A 14,685-nucleotide genomic window follows, 5' to 3' on the forward strand; every position below is an offset into this window, starting at 1 on the left:
TGGATCCTTTAACCAAACCTCCTACCTTTCCGATTGCTCACTTTCAACCAAAAGCTTCTTTAGAAAATAAATTAGTGATGTAAATCATATTATCATTACTCACATTAAGGGGGCCCACTGCAGCCCTTTCAGAAAGCCACAGAGGATTTTCACAATCTCAACTGTTCTTAAAAAAAATCTGTTTTCTATTATGAAAAATAATCTAAAAATAGTTCCACATAACACAAGGACAAAGCCATCTGTGTGATCTCTCCAAAGAGCTCATATTTCTATAGATTTTTATCACTCTCCAACTGTTCCAACAAGTTCTGAAATTTAAGAAAGTCGCGTAGATTTGGCACCTAAAACTCATCGAAATATCAAACTTAATCGCTAATGGTTCAATTTTGTATTGTTCTTTTACATCATAGAAGGCTCAAATCAAATATGTATCAAAGTAAACAAAGCACAAAACTGCATTAAAACTCATTACAAACTTTTTAAAAAAGTCACATTAACATGTTTCTACCAATAATCGATAACATCAAAATGTTGATGAAATAGACATGAATACAGAAAAATACCCAGCCCTCGAGTAACACACACACAGAAACTGTATACCTGGACACGTTATCGCCTGTGTGTGTTTGAAAAGTAACTTTTAGCAGACGTAAATGACGCTGGGCCACTGATCAAGACTGTCCCTCTACAAAATTTCACTCTGTAAGGATAAAGTCAACATTAAAACAAAGACAAAGCTTGGACCAAAGAAAATGAGTGCAGTTGACGTGATTTTCAAACTTCAGCCATCACACAGTCAAGAAAACGAGAAGAGACAAGACAACTGACCTTAGAGTGGGTGCTCTCCGTGGGGTCCCAGAGGGCTCCGTTCAAGACAGAGACCTGAACTATTTCGTAAGCTCCTCCCCGGCCCCTTCTTCCGGCCTGCTGGATGGAAGGTGCTGATTTGCTTCCTGGGTTCACCCCTGCGTCAGAAAGAAAACAGCCCCATTCTTCATTCTTGTCAGGAAGAGTTTGGCATCAGACACTCATGACATAAACAACTCCACGAAAATATCCAGAAGTTGAAAGAGACCAAAGAAACAGCATTCTCTATTAAGTCACGGTCAGTGTTGCAGGTGATGAATTCTCTGTCAATCTGACCAAATGACATTGTGACTCAAACGAAAGCTCATTTTCCCCTCCAAGTCCTAGGGCATGTGCTGGGTGATAATCAAAGTCAAAGTATATACAATTCTGTCCTTCCACAAGCAACCAAAACACAGCAAGTAGTGACTTTTTAAATGATGAATGAATGCTTTGCTTAAGACCAGCTCTCCATTAAACATCTCAAGGCTTTAGCTGTATTAAGACTAAAGCCATTTACTTAAGTCCCAGTGAATCAGCTCAACCCAATGCCGAGTCTCCTCTCTGTACTTACGGAGGCTAATTTTATATGCTTCAGTGAGCGATTCTATAGACAAAATTAATTTGCCAGTTCAGACTGACGAGACTGGTTTATGTAAAAAAAAAAAAAAATTAAGTCATTCAATAAACTATTATATGATCTTGTTTCTTGGGGTCCTGTCGAACCAGTTAATGTCCCGACACAGGTTCAATTTAGCGCCATATCCATAAACAATCCTAATGGAAAGTATAACATTTTTTCTCTTCTGGAGTGTGTATCACTTTCTTAACAAGTACGGTAATTTCTCTGGGCTCGCTCTCCGATGAGGTCACATTCCTGCTATGTGGTGCAACCACAGTATATCCCTCACGGTAAAGGATGGGAGCAGATTCCCTCACATGTTATTCCCATTTCTTCAACCAGGACTCATAATTTTCAGACCTGAGTCATAATAGCACTGTTTTAAGTTACTAAGGAGTTCACATTTATTGGGCACAAATGGTATTGAAATTTTAATCCTAGACATTTTACAGTTCCCCAAATACTTTTAAATCCACACCATTTTATCATTCTCAATGTGGAAGCCTGCAGTTATATTCAGGTTACAACAGGATTACTACTTGAGTATTAACTGTCTGACACAGCCGATCGGGAAAATTCTCAAGCTGCTCACAAGGCATTTAAAACTCCCACTGGTTGAGGGACCACAGGAACAGGGATGAGCCAAAAGTTGGGGAGATGGCCAGCGGCAGAGGAAGTGAGTGGGCCTGGTGGCCACAAGTGGTGTGGGGGGGGGAGAGGACCATGAGCCACGTGAACAAGGAGAGGAAATCATGTGGTGCTCAGGGCTGAGATGAGCTGAGTTTTGGGGAATGAACCTGCATTCAAGTGATGAGGGTTCTGGCCATGCACCCAGAGGGGCCCACTCCAGGTGGTGACATCTGTGGACACTGGTGGAGGGCTGGATGGAAGTGGAAAGAATTGCTACCCAAAGGGAAGATTCCAGAATCCCTTCTCCTGACTGCAGAGAGGGCAGCCATTGGCAGCATAGAGATCGTGCATAAATGACCCTCGTCCACCAGCTTGATTTCATGCCTTTCGATGTACTCCCTGGTAGTGCCACATCACTACAAGTAGGGGCTTGGGGATGAGACATACCCAAGCACCTGTACTGACCCTTCCATGTTATCAGCTGTGGGTCTCTGGTCCAGTTGTTTGCCCACTTGTTGGCTCGTTCACTCACCCGCTCATTCAACAACTATTTAATCCCTGCCTACCTTCTGATGGGCACTCTGACGTCTCCCATTCAAAAAGCCCATTGTTTCTGATTTGGCCCAATATGCCCTAAGGTCACCTAGAGTCCGTCCCTCTGCCTATTCTGGCGGGACCTTCATTTCATAAATGTAGCGTCACCCCAGAAGACTCAGTTCTCTATCCCGTGCATCTAAGAGAGGGACACGAATACGTGTTCTTGTATTGAAAGCAAGATGAACAGACAAGACCATTTCAGAGAGCAGGCAGGTCAAAGAAGGCACAGGGCTACAGGGGCTCTGTGTAATCGCTGTGCCACTCCTGCAAATGTGCAATGGTTTCCAAATAGAAGGGAATAAGAAACACGAGGTGATGGTAGAGCGGTGGGGAGGCTACTCTTGACGGATAGGCCAGGAAAGATCGTTATTTGTGGGATGCATATAAGCCCAGCCGTGAAGATGAGAATATTCCAGGCCCACACAGAGCCATGGGAAGAACAAGTCCACAGAGGCACAGCAAGTTCTCTCTCTTTCCATAAAATGAGGCAGAGCGTGGCGAGGCTAGAAGGAGAAAATACACGTGAAGCCTGGAGAACGTCATCCACTGGTGACATCGACATCACTCTCTAAGCCTTGCCAGGACCCAGATCTCTTGCTCTGGACCCTCGGTGGGATTCCCGAGTTGGAATTTACTTGAAAGTGTGTGTTAATTTAGTTATACGGCTCCTGCTGAACCAGACTACAGAGTGCAATTAGCTGAATTTATCTTAAGAGAGAGGTGTATTAATTTGAATTGGACTAAGAAAGCTTTGAAATACCAGCAATTATGGAATAAAAATGGGAAATCTGTCTGAACTTTCCCCTAAACTGATGAAAGCCATGCCACATGCCAAGAGTCACTGTGGCCGTTATGTTAATCTTTTGAAAACTCAGGCAAAGCTGTTAAGAAAGTGATTGCAAGCATCGAAACATTTTCCCTACAAAAACAAAACAATTTGATTAGAAGCTACTCCAGGCAGTTAAATTTCCAACCCAAGTGAGTGGTTCACTTGAGTAGTCAGTCACAAATTTGGTTGTCCAAGGGCTCGTTAAATCCAAAACAGGAGTTCTGCCTCACCCGCCACCCACCACCCAGCCACAGTGGGGAAGACCAGATGCTTTCCAGGATATTCCAGCCACACTGCACAAAGACCTAGAAGAGATCTTCGCCCAGCCCCAGACACTTGGATGACAGTCTTTGTGTGTGACAGAACGCACTTGAGAAGCCACACGTCTGGGAAGGAAGGAGACGGCGCCACACAGCCCAGGTCTCCTGGGTGAATCATTCGCGAAAGTTGGCCAGTAGGGGAGCAGGAGGGGAGCAAGTCCACACCCTTGATTTGGGGGAAACTGGGGAACCTTGTGGGGCCTCCTAGTTGGTAATCACGCTGAAGCTGCACAAACCAAACACAGGAACATTCTCAGTCCTTTGCACCTCTTTCCTCCGAGACCCTTGGTAGCAGAGAAAGAGTTATCTACTCTCCTGAAGGCAAAATGTTCCAACCACCGAACATTTCCCTTTTCACCTACATATTCCATCATCTTAATCCAAAAGAAGTCCTTTTTGGCTGAACCGTTTTCGTCTACGAGGCTCTATTTCTAAATATTCCGAGGAGAATTTAGAGGCAGGCTCTGCCGGCACTAGGAGAATGTTGTGCAACCTTTTTAAGAAATTGAGTAACGGCACTGTTTGCTGTGCACGGTATTTATTGTCTATGCACATGGATAATGAAGCCCTCCCTCCGCTTTTTAATTGGTTGCACAATATCCCCCCAGCAGTATCTGTAGGCAGAAGACCATTTCTTATGAGCTTTGCTTATGTATTTATACACTGCTGTTTCTTTTAGACGATGCAAATAAAAATTTTATTTGTGCTGCATGGATAGACAGAATAAATTATACACAGCTGTGAGATATCAGAATGTATTTTATGGAGTGATCTTGTTGACAAACCATAAAAGCAGGTCCTGAACGATGCGTACATTCGAGTCCTAGAAACCCAGGGGAAAAAAATAGGACCTTATAAAATAGACAGTTTGCATACATTTTGTTTTTCCTAATATTTAGACATCAACAAAACTCGGTTGCCTAGATAAAAAAATAGGAATAGCTTACAGTGAGGAGGGACTTCTGGCTTTTTGTCTGTTGGGTGACCAGACACACTACTGGCCAGGTTGATAAAATGGCCAGTTTTCCTCGGTCTCGTGGTGGAAAAAAGGGTATTAGATAGTTTGGTTCCTCACACAATTATCTTCTGCAATAACACGTGTGTTTGCTTTGCTTGTGTCCTCGTCTGAGGTTTTCATCTTCAGACCGGTCAACAGGGGCCGGAGAAGTCCCGATTCGGCTGGCAAGAAAGAATCTTCACAGGGATGGGTTCTAAGGTCTTGGAAAAAAACCAGTAATGAAGACCACCTCCCCCCCACCCCCCGCCCGCAAAGTGACGTTGGATCTCTCCCCACCATGTGAGTCACCCAGAGCCTGGCTGCCTGTGGCCCAGCCTCCTTTGCCTGCTTTGCTAAGGGAACAACTTTCCAATGGCCAACCAAGGGCTTCAGCTCCGCAGAGGTGGAGACAGAGGCGGAGTTGTGAGACAGAGAACAACAGCCATCTTGGAGCAGCAAAATCTGGCCCTGCACTTGAGTTCTCACACCTCTGCTCTCCAGGCCTGCCCCTGAAGTCCTGTCTGCCCTCTGCAGGATGGGAAGCACATTCTCTCCCTTCTGGATTCTCACGGGGTTGAGGAAGCTCAATGCAGTCTAAGAGCTTTCAAAAAAGCTTATTGCATGAAGTCAGTTTAGGATGTCCAAATCCACGTTTCTAGACTTCCAGATGGTGTCTGACCAAACCACACTGACAGCAGGGAAATGACCATGGGCTATTGATCGTTAGAAAATGCCGGTTTTAGGGACTGGTGGGGATCCACTCAGGCCGCCCTGGGCCACTGGGGAAGCAAACTCAGATGAGATTACTAGTCAAGGTAAACCTTAAACATCATACCTGGAGCTCTGCCTTTCCCCGACGTGGACCTAAGAGAGAAGAATTGATCTGAGGCACTAAAAATAGGATTAAGATAAATATTCTTTTGAAAATCTAGCTGGGGGTGGGTGGGGTGGGGCAGAGAAAGGTCGAGGTGGCCATTATGAGCTGTGTAACAATCTGGGGACACGGGCTTAGGAAACTCATAATGCATTTTCCTTAGCCCCAAATATGTGAGAGTTAAAAAAAATTTATAGACCTGACTGAAGTGCTCCTTGCTGCAGGCAAATACAGTGGCAACATTCCCATAAAGCACAAATATATTTCCTTGGTTCAGATCCCTATCTGCAGCCTTACCGAATAATACTGTCACTCTTGCGTTTCATCTACAGACTCCCTGGATGGAAATTAGGAATGCGATTTTAAACCTTTTTTTCCCTAAGTTTATTTTATTTTTATTTGGGGGGAGAAAGAGAGAGAAGAGAGGGAGAGAGAGAGAATCCCAAGCAGGCTCGATGTTGTCAGCGTGGAGCCCGATGCAGGGCTCAAACCCACAAACCGGGAGATCATGACCCGAGCTAAAACCGAAAGTTGGATGCTTAACTGACTAAGCCATCCAGGTGCCCCAGGAATGTGATTTTAAAACGACAGCCCAGGGATGCTCAAAAGAACCATGGCAAAAGTCAATCTGAAAAGAGTAATTTTAGATTTTAAGAATTTCAGGAAAGGGGGCGCCTGGGTGGCGCAGTCGGTTAAGCGTCCGACTTCAGCCAGGTCACGATCTCGCGGTCCGTGAGTTCGAGCCCCGCATCAGGCTCTGGGCTGATGGCTCAGAGCCTGGAGCCTGTTTCCGATTCTGTGTCTCCCTCTCTCTCTGCCCCTCCCCAGTTCATGCTCTGTCTCTCTCTGTCCCAAAAATAAATAAACGTTGGAAAAAAAAAAAAAAGAATTTCAGGAAAAACCTGAAAAAGCTACTTTAGCCAGAGGATCAAGGGCAAATAAACAGTCCCGTCATGTTGGTGGCATGTACGTTTCATAAGATGTGATAAAAATGACACTTTACCTCTGTAGTCTTGCTCTCCCAGACCCATGACCCCAGTCTGACCTGAGACACATGCCAAAAAAGGTGCATCCTACGATATACGTAACCAGCACACCCCGAAACTGTCCAGGTCATCAAAGACAAGCACTCTAAGAAACCTTCACAGCCAAGAGGAGCCCAAGGAGGCAGGACGACTAAATGTCATCTGGGGCCACATGCTGAGTGGGATGGAGAAACAGAAAAGGACGTGAGATAAAAAGTAAGGAAATCTGAAGGAAGTATGAAGTTCAGCTGAAAAGCTATCAATTTTGGTTCATTAGTTGTAACAAAGGTACAATTTTAACATAAGATGTTTATAACAGGGGAACGTGGGGGTGGGGAAGGTGTAAACAATCTACATGATCTTCTCCATTTTCCTACAAATCTAAAACTGTCCTTTAAAACTGGGGCGCCTGGGTGGCTCAGTAGGTTGAGCATCCATCCGACTCCTGATTTCGGCTCAGGTCACAATCCCCAGGGTCATGGGATCGAGTCCTTTGTCAGGCTCTGCACTGAGCGTGGAGCCTGCTTGGGATTCTCTCTCTCTCTCTCTCTCTCTCTCTCCCTCCCTCTCTCTCTCTCTCCCTCTCTCCCTCTCTCTCTCTCTCTCTCTCTCTCTCTCTCTCTCTCCCTCTGCCCCTCTGCCCCTCCTCTCCGCTTGCTCTCTCTCTAAAAATTAAAAAAAATTAGATATGTAAAATAAAATCAAGTCTACTATGTATCATTTTTAAAACTTAATCGGAATCTCGCAGGACTAATGTCCTTCTGGAGAAATTCAGTATCAGAAGTTCAGAGACGCCTGGTCACCACGGAGGGCTCCAAACACCGCTGACCAGAGTGCTTGCCCTTGACTGTTACATTGCTCTTCGTTCAGGCAGAAGACGAGGCAGCCACAGTCAAGTGAGAAGTGTCAAGTAATTGACAAGTTCTCCCGGAGTATGAAAAGGCAGAGGGCTGTGCAGAAGCAGTTGATCCTCAAGCAACTGAAAGGCCATCACAGGCCACACACGCATGACCTTGGGCAAGTGTCCCCTGCTCGACACTCAGATTCTTTGTGTGTCCGGGAGGCGATGGGACCATCGCCCACCACAGAAGGCTGGCAAAAGGACCAAGTTGGATCACAGATGCAAAGTGTACATGGGTGTCATTTAGCTTAGTTTTTGTTTGTGTTAAAATCAGTGTTTGGAGAGAAATAAACCAAAATGCTCTTTCAGGTTTTTTTCTGGGTGTTGGGGCTATGAATTCGCTGTTTTTCTTCTTTATGTTTTTGTATGTATCTCTGATTTTTCTGTAGTCAGCACATATTACTTTTATGATGGATAAACTTTTATGATGAATAAAAAATCAACTTAAAAACATCAATCATTCAGACTCATGACAACAAACCGACTGTTGGCACATTTTACTTTCTTACTAGCTTTCCTGGCATCACAGATACGCAGACTTAGGCATGCCAGCCTTAGGCAGCCCATTTGGAAGTAAAAGCGACCAAGCACTAGGGAACAATTACAATTTTGAAAAGATGTTTTATACGTCATTTCAAAACCCAAAGAAAGCTGGTTATAGCTTCCCATAAATGCTTCAAATGGATTCATACCCAAAGCATCCGTTGTCTCTACTACACAGAAAAATGATTCTTCGTGCCCATAGTGTCTCCCTTCTGTGGGGAGCAAAATCATTTACAACATTAACTTCTTTTTATACCCTTTGCTGGTCAGTGGAAGCTAATGGAAGGACCATTTTACAAACGGTCAGGCTGAACGACACGATTATTCTTAATGCTGCCTCACAACAAATGGCAGAATTAATGGCAAAACCCAAGCCCTTTGCATTTCCAATACATTCATTCACTTTGCCCTTCACCCCAGGGACAGATACGTGCTGCAGGAATTCATTTGATTACTTTTGGGGGCTGGGATGGAGTCAGAATTTTCCCAAATTTACTTTGCAAGAAATGATCTAAAAGGAAACAAATGGAACCAAGGGTTACAATCCATACTCTAGAAGCCATTTTTGAAAGTTAATAGCAAAAAGGACAAAAGTGAAAATGAGTTTATTCCACCCACTATTGTAAACTTAGCAAATGGAAGTGTGCCACAGTGAGGGAGCGGTCACCTTACATCTCTGCTAAAAGTTCTGTCCCATCTGAGGGCTCTTTCTCATATCCTTGTTGCACCATCGGTCACCGCGGACCATCTTCTGCTAGCATAGACACTGACTCGGCAGCCCCCGAGTGCTCTCTGACCAGGTCTTGCCTTGCTCCACTCATCCCCCATTTCTCCAGCCTTCCTCTCTCCCTGGGGGCCTTGGACAGCCCCCAAGTCACAGATCTGGGCCATCTTCCCTCTCTACTCTGTCCCCCACAGCACTCATTAATGTTAAGCTGATGTTGCCCAAATCAGTATTTTCCCATCCGACCAACTCAGCCAAGTGCAGTCTGTAATTTTAATTCCTGTGTCTGATCGCCATCACCTTCTCAAATTTGGCACGTTTCAAAAGCAAAGCTTTCCTACCCTACGACCCAGCATTTGCTCTACTAGGAACTTACCCACAGGATACAAAAATACTGATTCAAAGGGGCACGTGCACCCCAATGTTTATAGCAGTGCTATCAAAAATAGCCAAATTATGGAAAGAGACCAAATGTCCACCGACTGGTAAATGGATAAAGAAGGTGTGGTGTATATACATCAGAGTACTACTCGGCTATGAAAAAGAATGAAATCTTGACATCTGCAACAACGTGGATGGAACTAGAATGTGTTATGCTAAGTGAAGTAAGTCATGCAAGAGAGAGACAGTTACCATATGACTTCACTCCTATGTGGAACTGAGAAACTCAACAGACGAACATAGGGGAAGGGAAGGAAAAATCAGATAAAAATGGGGGGGGGCAAACCCTAAGAGACTCTTAAATATAGAGAACAGACTGAGGGTTGCTGGAGGGGAGGTGGGGAGGGGGATGGGCTAGATGGGTGATGGGCATTAAGGAGGGCACCTGCTGGGATGAGCATTGGGCGTCATATGTAAGAGATGAATTACTGGGTTCTACCACTGAAGCCACAATTACACTGTATGTTAACTAACTTGAATTTAAACTAAAAAAAAAAAAAAAATCAAAGGTTTCATCCCATTCCCCAGTCAGAAAACAAGGCATTCTGTGTCACACGTCTTGCCAATGCTACCACCATTCAGTGACCCTTAAGTCTCATGGTCACATGGCCGGGTGATCTGACACAGCCCTTTCTTATGACCCTCAGTCAACAACAAATCCAAGGAGCTTCTTTGTGCTTTTTCTCTCCTCGTCTTCTAAAAACTTTCCCACTTCTTAATTGAATCCTTCTTGGTAGCCTCATCACCTGCAGGTCTCCCTCTTCCAATCTTAAAGGAGGGGGACACTTGAGAAGAGCAAAAATCTACAGCATGGTCATCCACCAAGAGATATCTGAGCCCAATGGGAAGGCATTTTAGAGTTTTTAAGCAGAGTAAATAATTCGCATCGGAAACATTCGCGATGCGAGAACGGAGAGTATGAGGGCTGGAGAAGAACAGACAACCGAGAACCATTCACAGGACAAAGAGGCGGCGTTGAGCTGCAGGTGACAATAAGCACTTATCGATCACAAGGGTGAATGCTAACTGAACTGCTACGCACCGAGCCCCACACGAACCCTTTAAAGTTTGGCTTGTTTAAACGGCAAAACACCCTCTGATGCTTACGGTTGTTTAATACATGAGAAAACAGGCAGAGAGAAATCAAGCCCCACGGTCAAACACACCGTGAAGCCAGGAGGTCACCCGCACAGCCACGTTCTAGGATCTGTGTTCCATACGTTAACAATCGCTCCGGCCCAGAAACACTCAGAATGAGTTCAACTCCTTCCTGTGTCCTAAAGCTCCATCCCTGATCCCTCCATGTTGCTCACTCTGTTGCGACCACACCGACCACCTTTCTACCACCTCCATGCGCCCGGCTAAGTCGTACCTCGTGTGTTTTCCATTCGCTGCTCCCTCTGCTGAACACGCCAGCCCTGAAGCCTGTGCATGACCCCAGATCTCATTACTCATGTCTCAGCTCAAACGTGACCACTTCAGAGAGGCTTCCTCCCGACCCAAGATCTTCTCCAGACCATCATTCTATGTTTTCCTTTCCCACAACTGTTAAGTACCTAAACTTGTTTTATTTATTTATCCTTTTGTTCTGCCCTCACCTCCTTGACCCCCAATCTAAAACCTCGAGAGGCTGGGCGCCTGGGTGGCTCGGTCTTAGGTTAAGTGTCTGGCTCTTGGCTTTGGCTCGGGTCACCATCTCACGGTTCACGGGTTCGAGCCCTGCGTCAGGCTCGGTGCTGACAGCGAGGAGGCTGCTTGGAATCCTCTGTCTCCCCCTCCCTCTACCCTTCCCCTGCTTGTACTCTATCCCTCTCAAAATAAATAAGTAAATATTAAAAAAAGAAAAACCCTCAAGAGGTAGGTGCCTGGTTTGTCAAATTCACTCCTACATCCATGTGCAGACAGGTATCTATTTCATGGATTATCATCGAACAAATGAAAAGTTCCCACAGCCTTACTGTGATCCTAATGACAAAGGGGAGGGGGCCAGGTCCTGGTTCTAATCTCGGAGGTTCTGACAGGCAGTGTTGAGCTCACCCAGCAATGTCCAGGCCATTGCAGGTCAATGCACAGAACCAAACCCACATATGTCTTACTTATAAGCCAGAATTCCAATTTACTTATTTATAAGGAGAAAGAACTGGGAAGTCAACGTGAATCCCCATCTAAGGCATTTTGCTCATGATCTTCCCAGCAGGAGATCTTCCTTGAAAAGCAAACTTAAGATCAGAACAGAGAACTGAGGGACCGTAACAGAAACTGTGGTCACGAGAGCCTGATGTTTCCTTCTCTCCTCAAGAGTGTGTACCTGCCATCGAGCCAGGGGAGAGCTGTCCCTCAGCAAGCATGCCGAACACCGAAAACAAGCAAGCACAGGCTGATTATCCAAATGGGACGCTATCGACTCTAGCCGTTCTCGAAGGCTGGCTCTCGAACACTTACTAACTCATAATGTAGTTGACTCTTCTCCCACCATTTGAAACACCTCATCTTTTTTCATGAGAAAAAAAAAAAGCACTTTGAGTTTTAACTCGAGTAATGGTTTATAGACCTGAAACCCCACGTGTGTTCATGAGAAAATATGTTCAGAATTCCAAAATGTGACACCGGGGGCACAGCCTATGCCTCGTGCCCCTACTACAGGAACTTTTCCTCCCCCTCCTCTGTCTGCTGGACACTCAACCGTAGGGACTCCTGTGGCTCAGGCAGTTTGGGGGTGGGGAACACGCAAGACTGGGAGTCCTGTGCCTGGAGGAAGTAAGGACGGGAGATGGGTGGGAATCAGCCAAGGAATTCCTGCCCAAATCCCAATGACCAAGGGAAAAGCGTGGCTATCGGGAGGCAGGCACAGACAGTATTTTTACAACTTTTCATCTTCCAGTTGTTGATTTTGCCCGTTGAATTTTAGGGACCCAAATGGGAATCCTAATCTAAATGGTCAAACAGGATAAACAAAACTATTATAAGACAGGGTCAGAGCCCTGAGTTCGGGGAAGTTTTAATTCCATGCAACTTGATAAATATTTAGTAGGCATACAGAAATGACTTAGGAGGCGTTTCAATTAGAAACCCTTCTGTTCTCAGTTTTTGAAACTGAACAATGTGCTTAGTTATCTTTAAATCCTGGCCTCATCTTACACAGAGAAAGCCAAAAAAGCAAAGAAAATTGTCCAGTTTAGGAACTTTTAAACAATTTCCTCCTAGTAATACCCATCTTTAGTCTGATCCATTCCCACAAGACGACAGAACTGGCCAATCTCTCGTAAGGGCCAACAAGTATCTTACCGGAGCGAGTGCCTTTGTGGGTGAGTGCCATTGCGCTGGTTTAAAATTCATACTAATGTTGCATTAATTGTTCTAAATGGACTTTTGCCCCTCTATAAAATCAGCACTTATCCGCCATCCACGTGGCGTATCCTCTCACCAAGGGCGTTACTGGAAGCTTGCCTCGTCTTTCCCCCTCCAGGATATCAACAGTGGCATCGACAAGAGGAGACACAATGTTCCGTGGCCTCCCTGCTCAAAGGAATCCTGGAGACAGGGGAGAGCATGTGGGGAGTGGACAAAGGCCCCCCCCCCCCCCGGCCTTTGCTGGACATGAAGCATGACTGTTTTCTGTTTATCCAGCAACGACCGGGCCCTGGCAGGTTGACAAGTCAGTAGCCAACCATAGCCAAAAATGCTCAGGAGCCAAAAGTTCCGAGAAAGCCCTCTAAACACCATGCGAGCATTTGAAAACAAACAAACAAACAAACAAACAAACAAAAACACCTCACAATCTCTTGGTTGTTTTCATGTGCACTTGTCACTGAAGTTAAGCTTTTTCATATTTTTATCAGTTATTTTTCATTTCTTAATTTGGGGATTATGTTTTCACATCTCTTGCCCATTTTTTTTTTTAATTTTTTTTTCAACGTTTATTTATTTTTGGGACAGAGAGAGAGCATGAACGGGGGAGGGGCAGAGAGAGAGGGAGACACAGAATTGGAAACAGGCTCCAGGCTCTGAGCCATCGCCCAGAGCCCGACGCGGGGCTCGAACTCACGGACCGCGAGATCGTGACCTGGCTGAAGTCGGACGCTTAACCGACTGCGCCACCCAGGCGCCCCCTCTTGCCCATTTTTAATTGTTCTAATTTATTTACATGAAACTTTATGTGTTAAGAATATTAAACAGGCTGGGGAGCCTGGGTGGCTCCATCGGTTGAGCGTCGGACTTCGGCTCAGGTCATGTTCTCACGGTTCGTGGGTTCGAGCCCCACGTTGGGCTCTGTGTTGACAGCTCGGAGCCTGGAGCCTGGTTTGGATTCCGTGTCTCCCTCTCTCTGGCCCTCCTCCACTCACGCTCTGTCTCACTCTCTCTTTCAAAAATAAACATTAAACATTTTTTTAAAGAATATTAAACAGGCTTCTTTCTAAAACGAACAAGCAAACAACTACCGAGCCAACCAGAATCCTCCCCAGTCACCTCCAGTGAGTGGTGATCTCCCGTCTGTGGTGGGGAGGCAGTGCAGGGTAGCAGCCGAGAGCACTGCATGGGTCCATGTGAGTCCAGACCAAGTTCAACCTCTGCCTCTCTGGGACTTTTCTGACGTACATAACAGAATACACGATGCTTAACCCTTGTCAGAACGGAGAAAATTGTAGAAGAGGCTTCATGGAGAGAAAGGCTTAACACCTAATCCATGGCAGCGCTCAATCTGAAGCAGCCGTTTTGGAGGGAAGAAAAAAAGTTCTTCCATCAGTTTCCTGACAGCTTCCATGCTGTGTGTCCTTCCTCCTATCAGACTTGATTCTGCCTTCATGGAGCACAAGGTCTGCCGAAGACAACTGGAAAGGAAAGCAACTATAAGAGTGCTCAGAGTTGAAGGAGGAAACTGACCGCAGTAGAGATGGCCCAGGAGTCTTCGCGAAAAGGGTGCCAATTATCCCAGGCTTCGAACAGGTGCGATCTGGGCATTTACATGTCGGGGGAAGCGGGGGTGTAGAGGGAGGAAGGGTGGGAGGGAGAAGGCAGCTTCTCAGACCACATTCCAGGTCTGCCTGCACAGTGAGGCACAAACAACAAGGACAGCAACTGTGAGGAAGGGGACGCCCAGAAGGAGACAAAGGTGTTGTCTCGAGTCCAATCGGAAGTGCACCCGACACGCTCTATCGGTCCGCTCTTAGACTTTGTTCTAACAGACATTCGTGTTTATCCTGTGGACCTACACTGTCTCTGTCGTCTCCATTCCCCATGGGCTTTCAAACTCACAAAACCTTCATCACTGAGGAATTTTCTTTGACAGCCACTGTTTATGAGAACTGACAATAAATCAAGATCTATGCAAAGTTGCC

The 14,685-nt window shown here is 45.7% G+C and overlaps 1 protein-coding gene across 2 annotated transcripts in view; it reads right to left on the reverse strand.

Moving 5' to 3' along the window:
- The window catches only part of ADAM12 (ADAM metallopeptidase domain 12), a 353,192-nt gene that overhangs the window by 305,090 nt on the left and 33,417 nt on the right, over positions 1-14,685 (reverse strand). For both annotated transcript variants that reach the window (XR_006701751.1, XM_045439195.1), the window contains exon 2: positions 829-965. Coding sequence is in view for 1 of the 2 variants with exons in the window: in XM_045439195.1 (XP_045295151.1) it covers positions 829-965 (137 nt within the window). In the remaining variant the exon portion in view is untranslated. The remainder of the gene's footprint in view (positions 1-828; positions 966-14,685) is intronic.

Source organism: Leopardus geoffroyi, chromosome D2 (assembly GCF_018350155.1).
Source record: "Leopardus geoffroyi isolate Oge1 chromosome D2, O.geoffroyi_Oge1_pat1.0, whole genome shotgun sequence".
NCBI lineage: Eukaryota > Metazoa > Chordata > Mammalia > Carnivora > Felidae > Leopardus > Leopardus geoffroyi.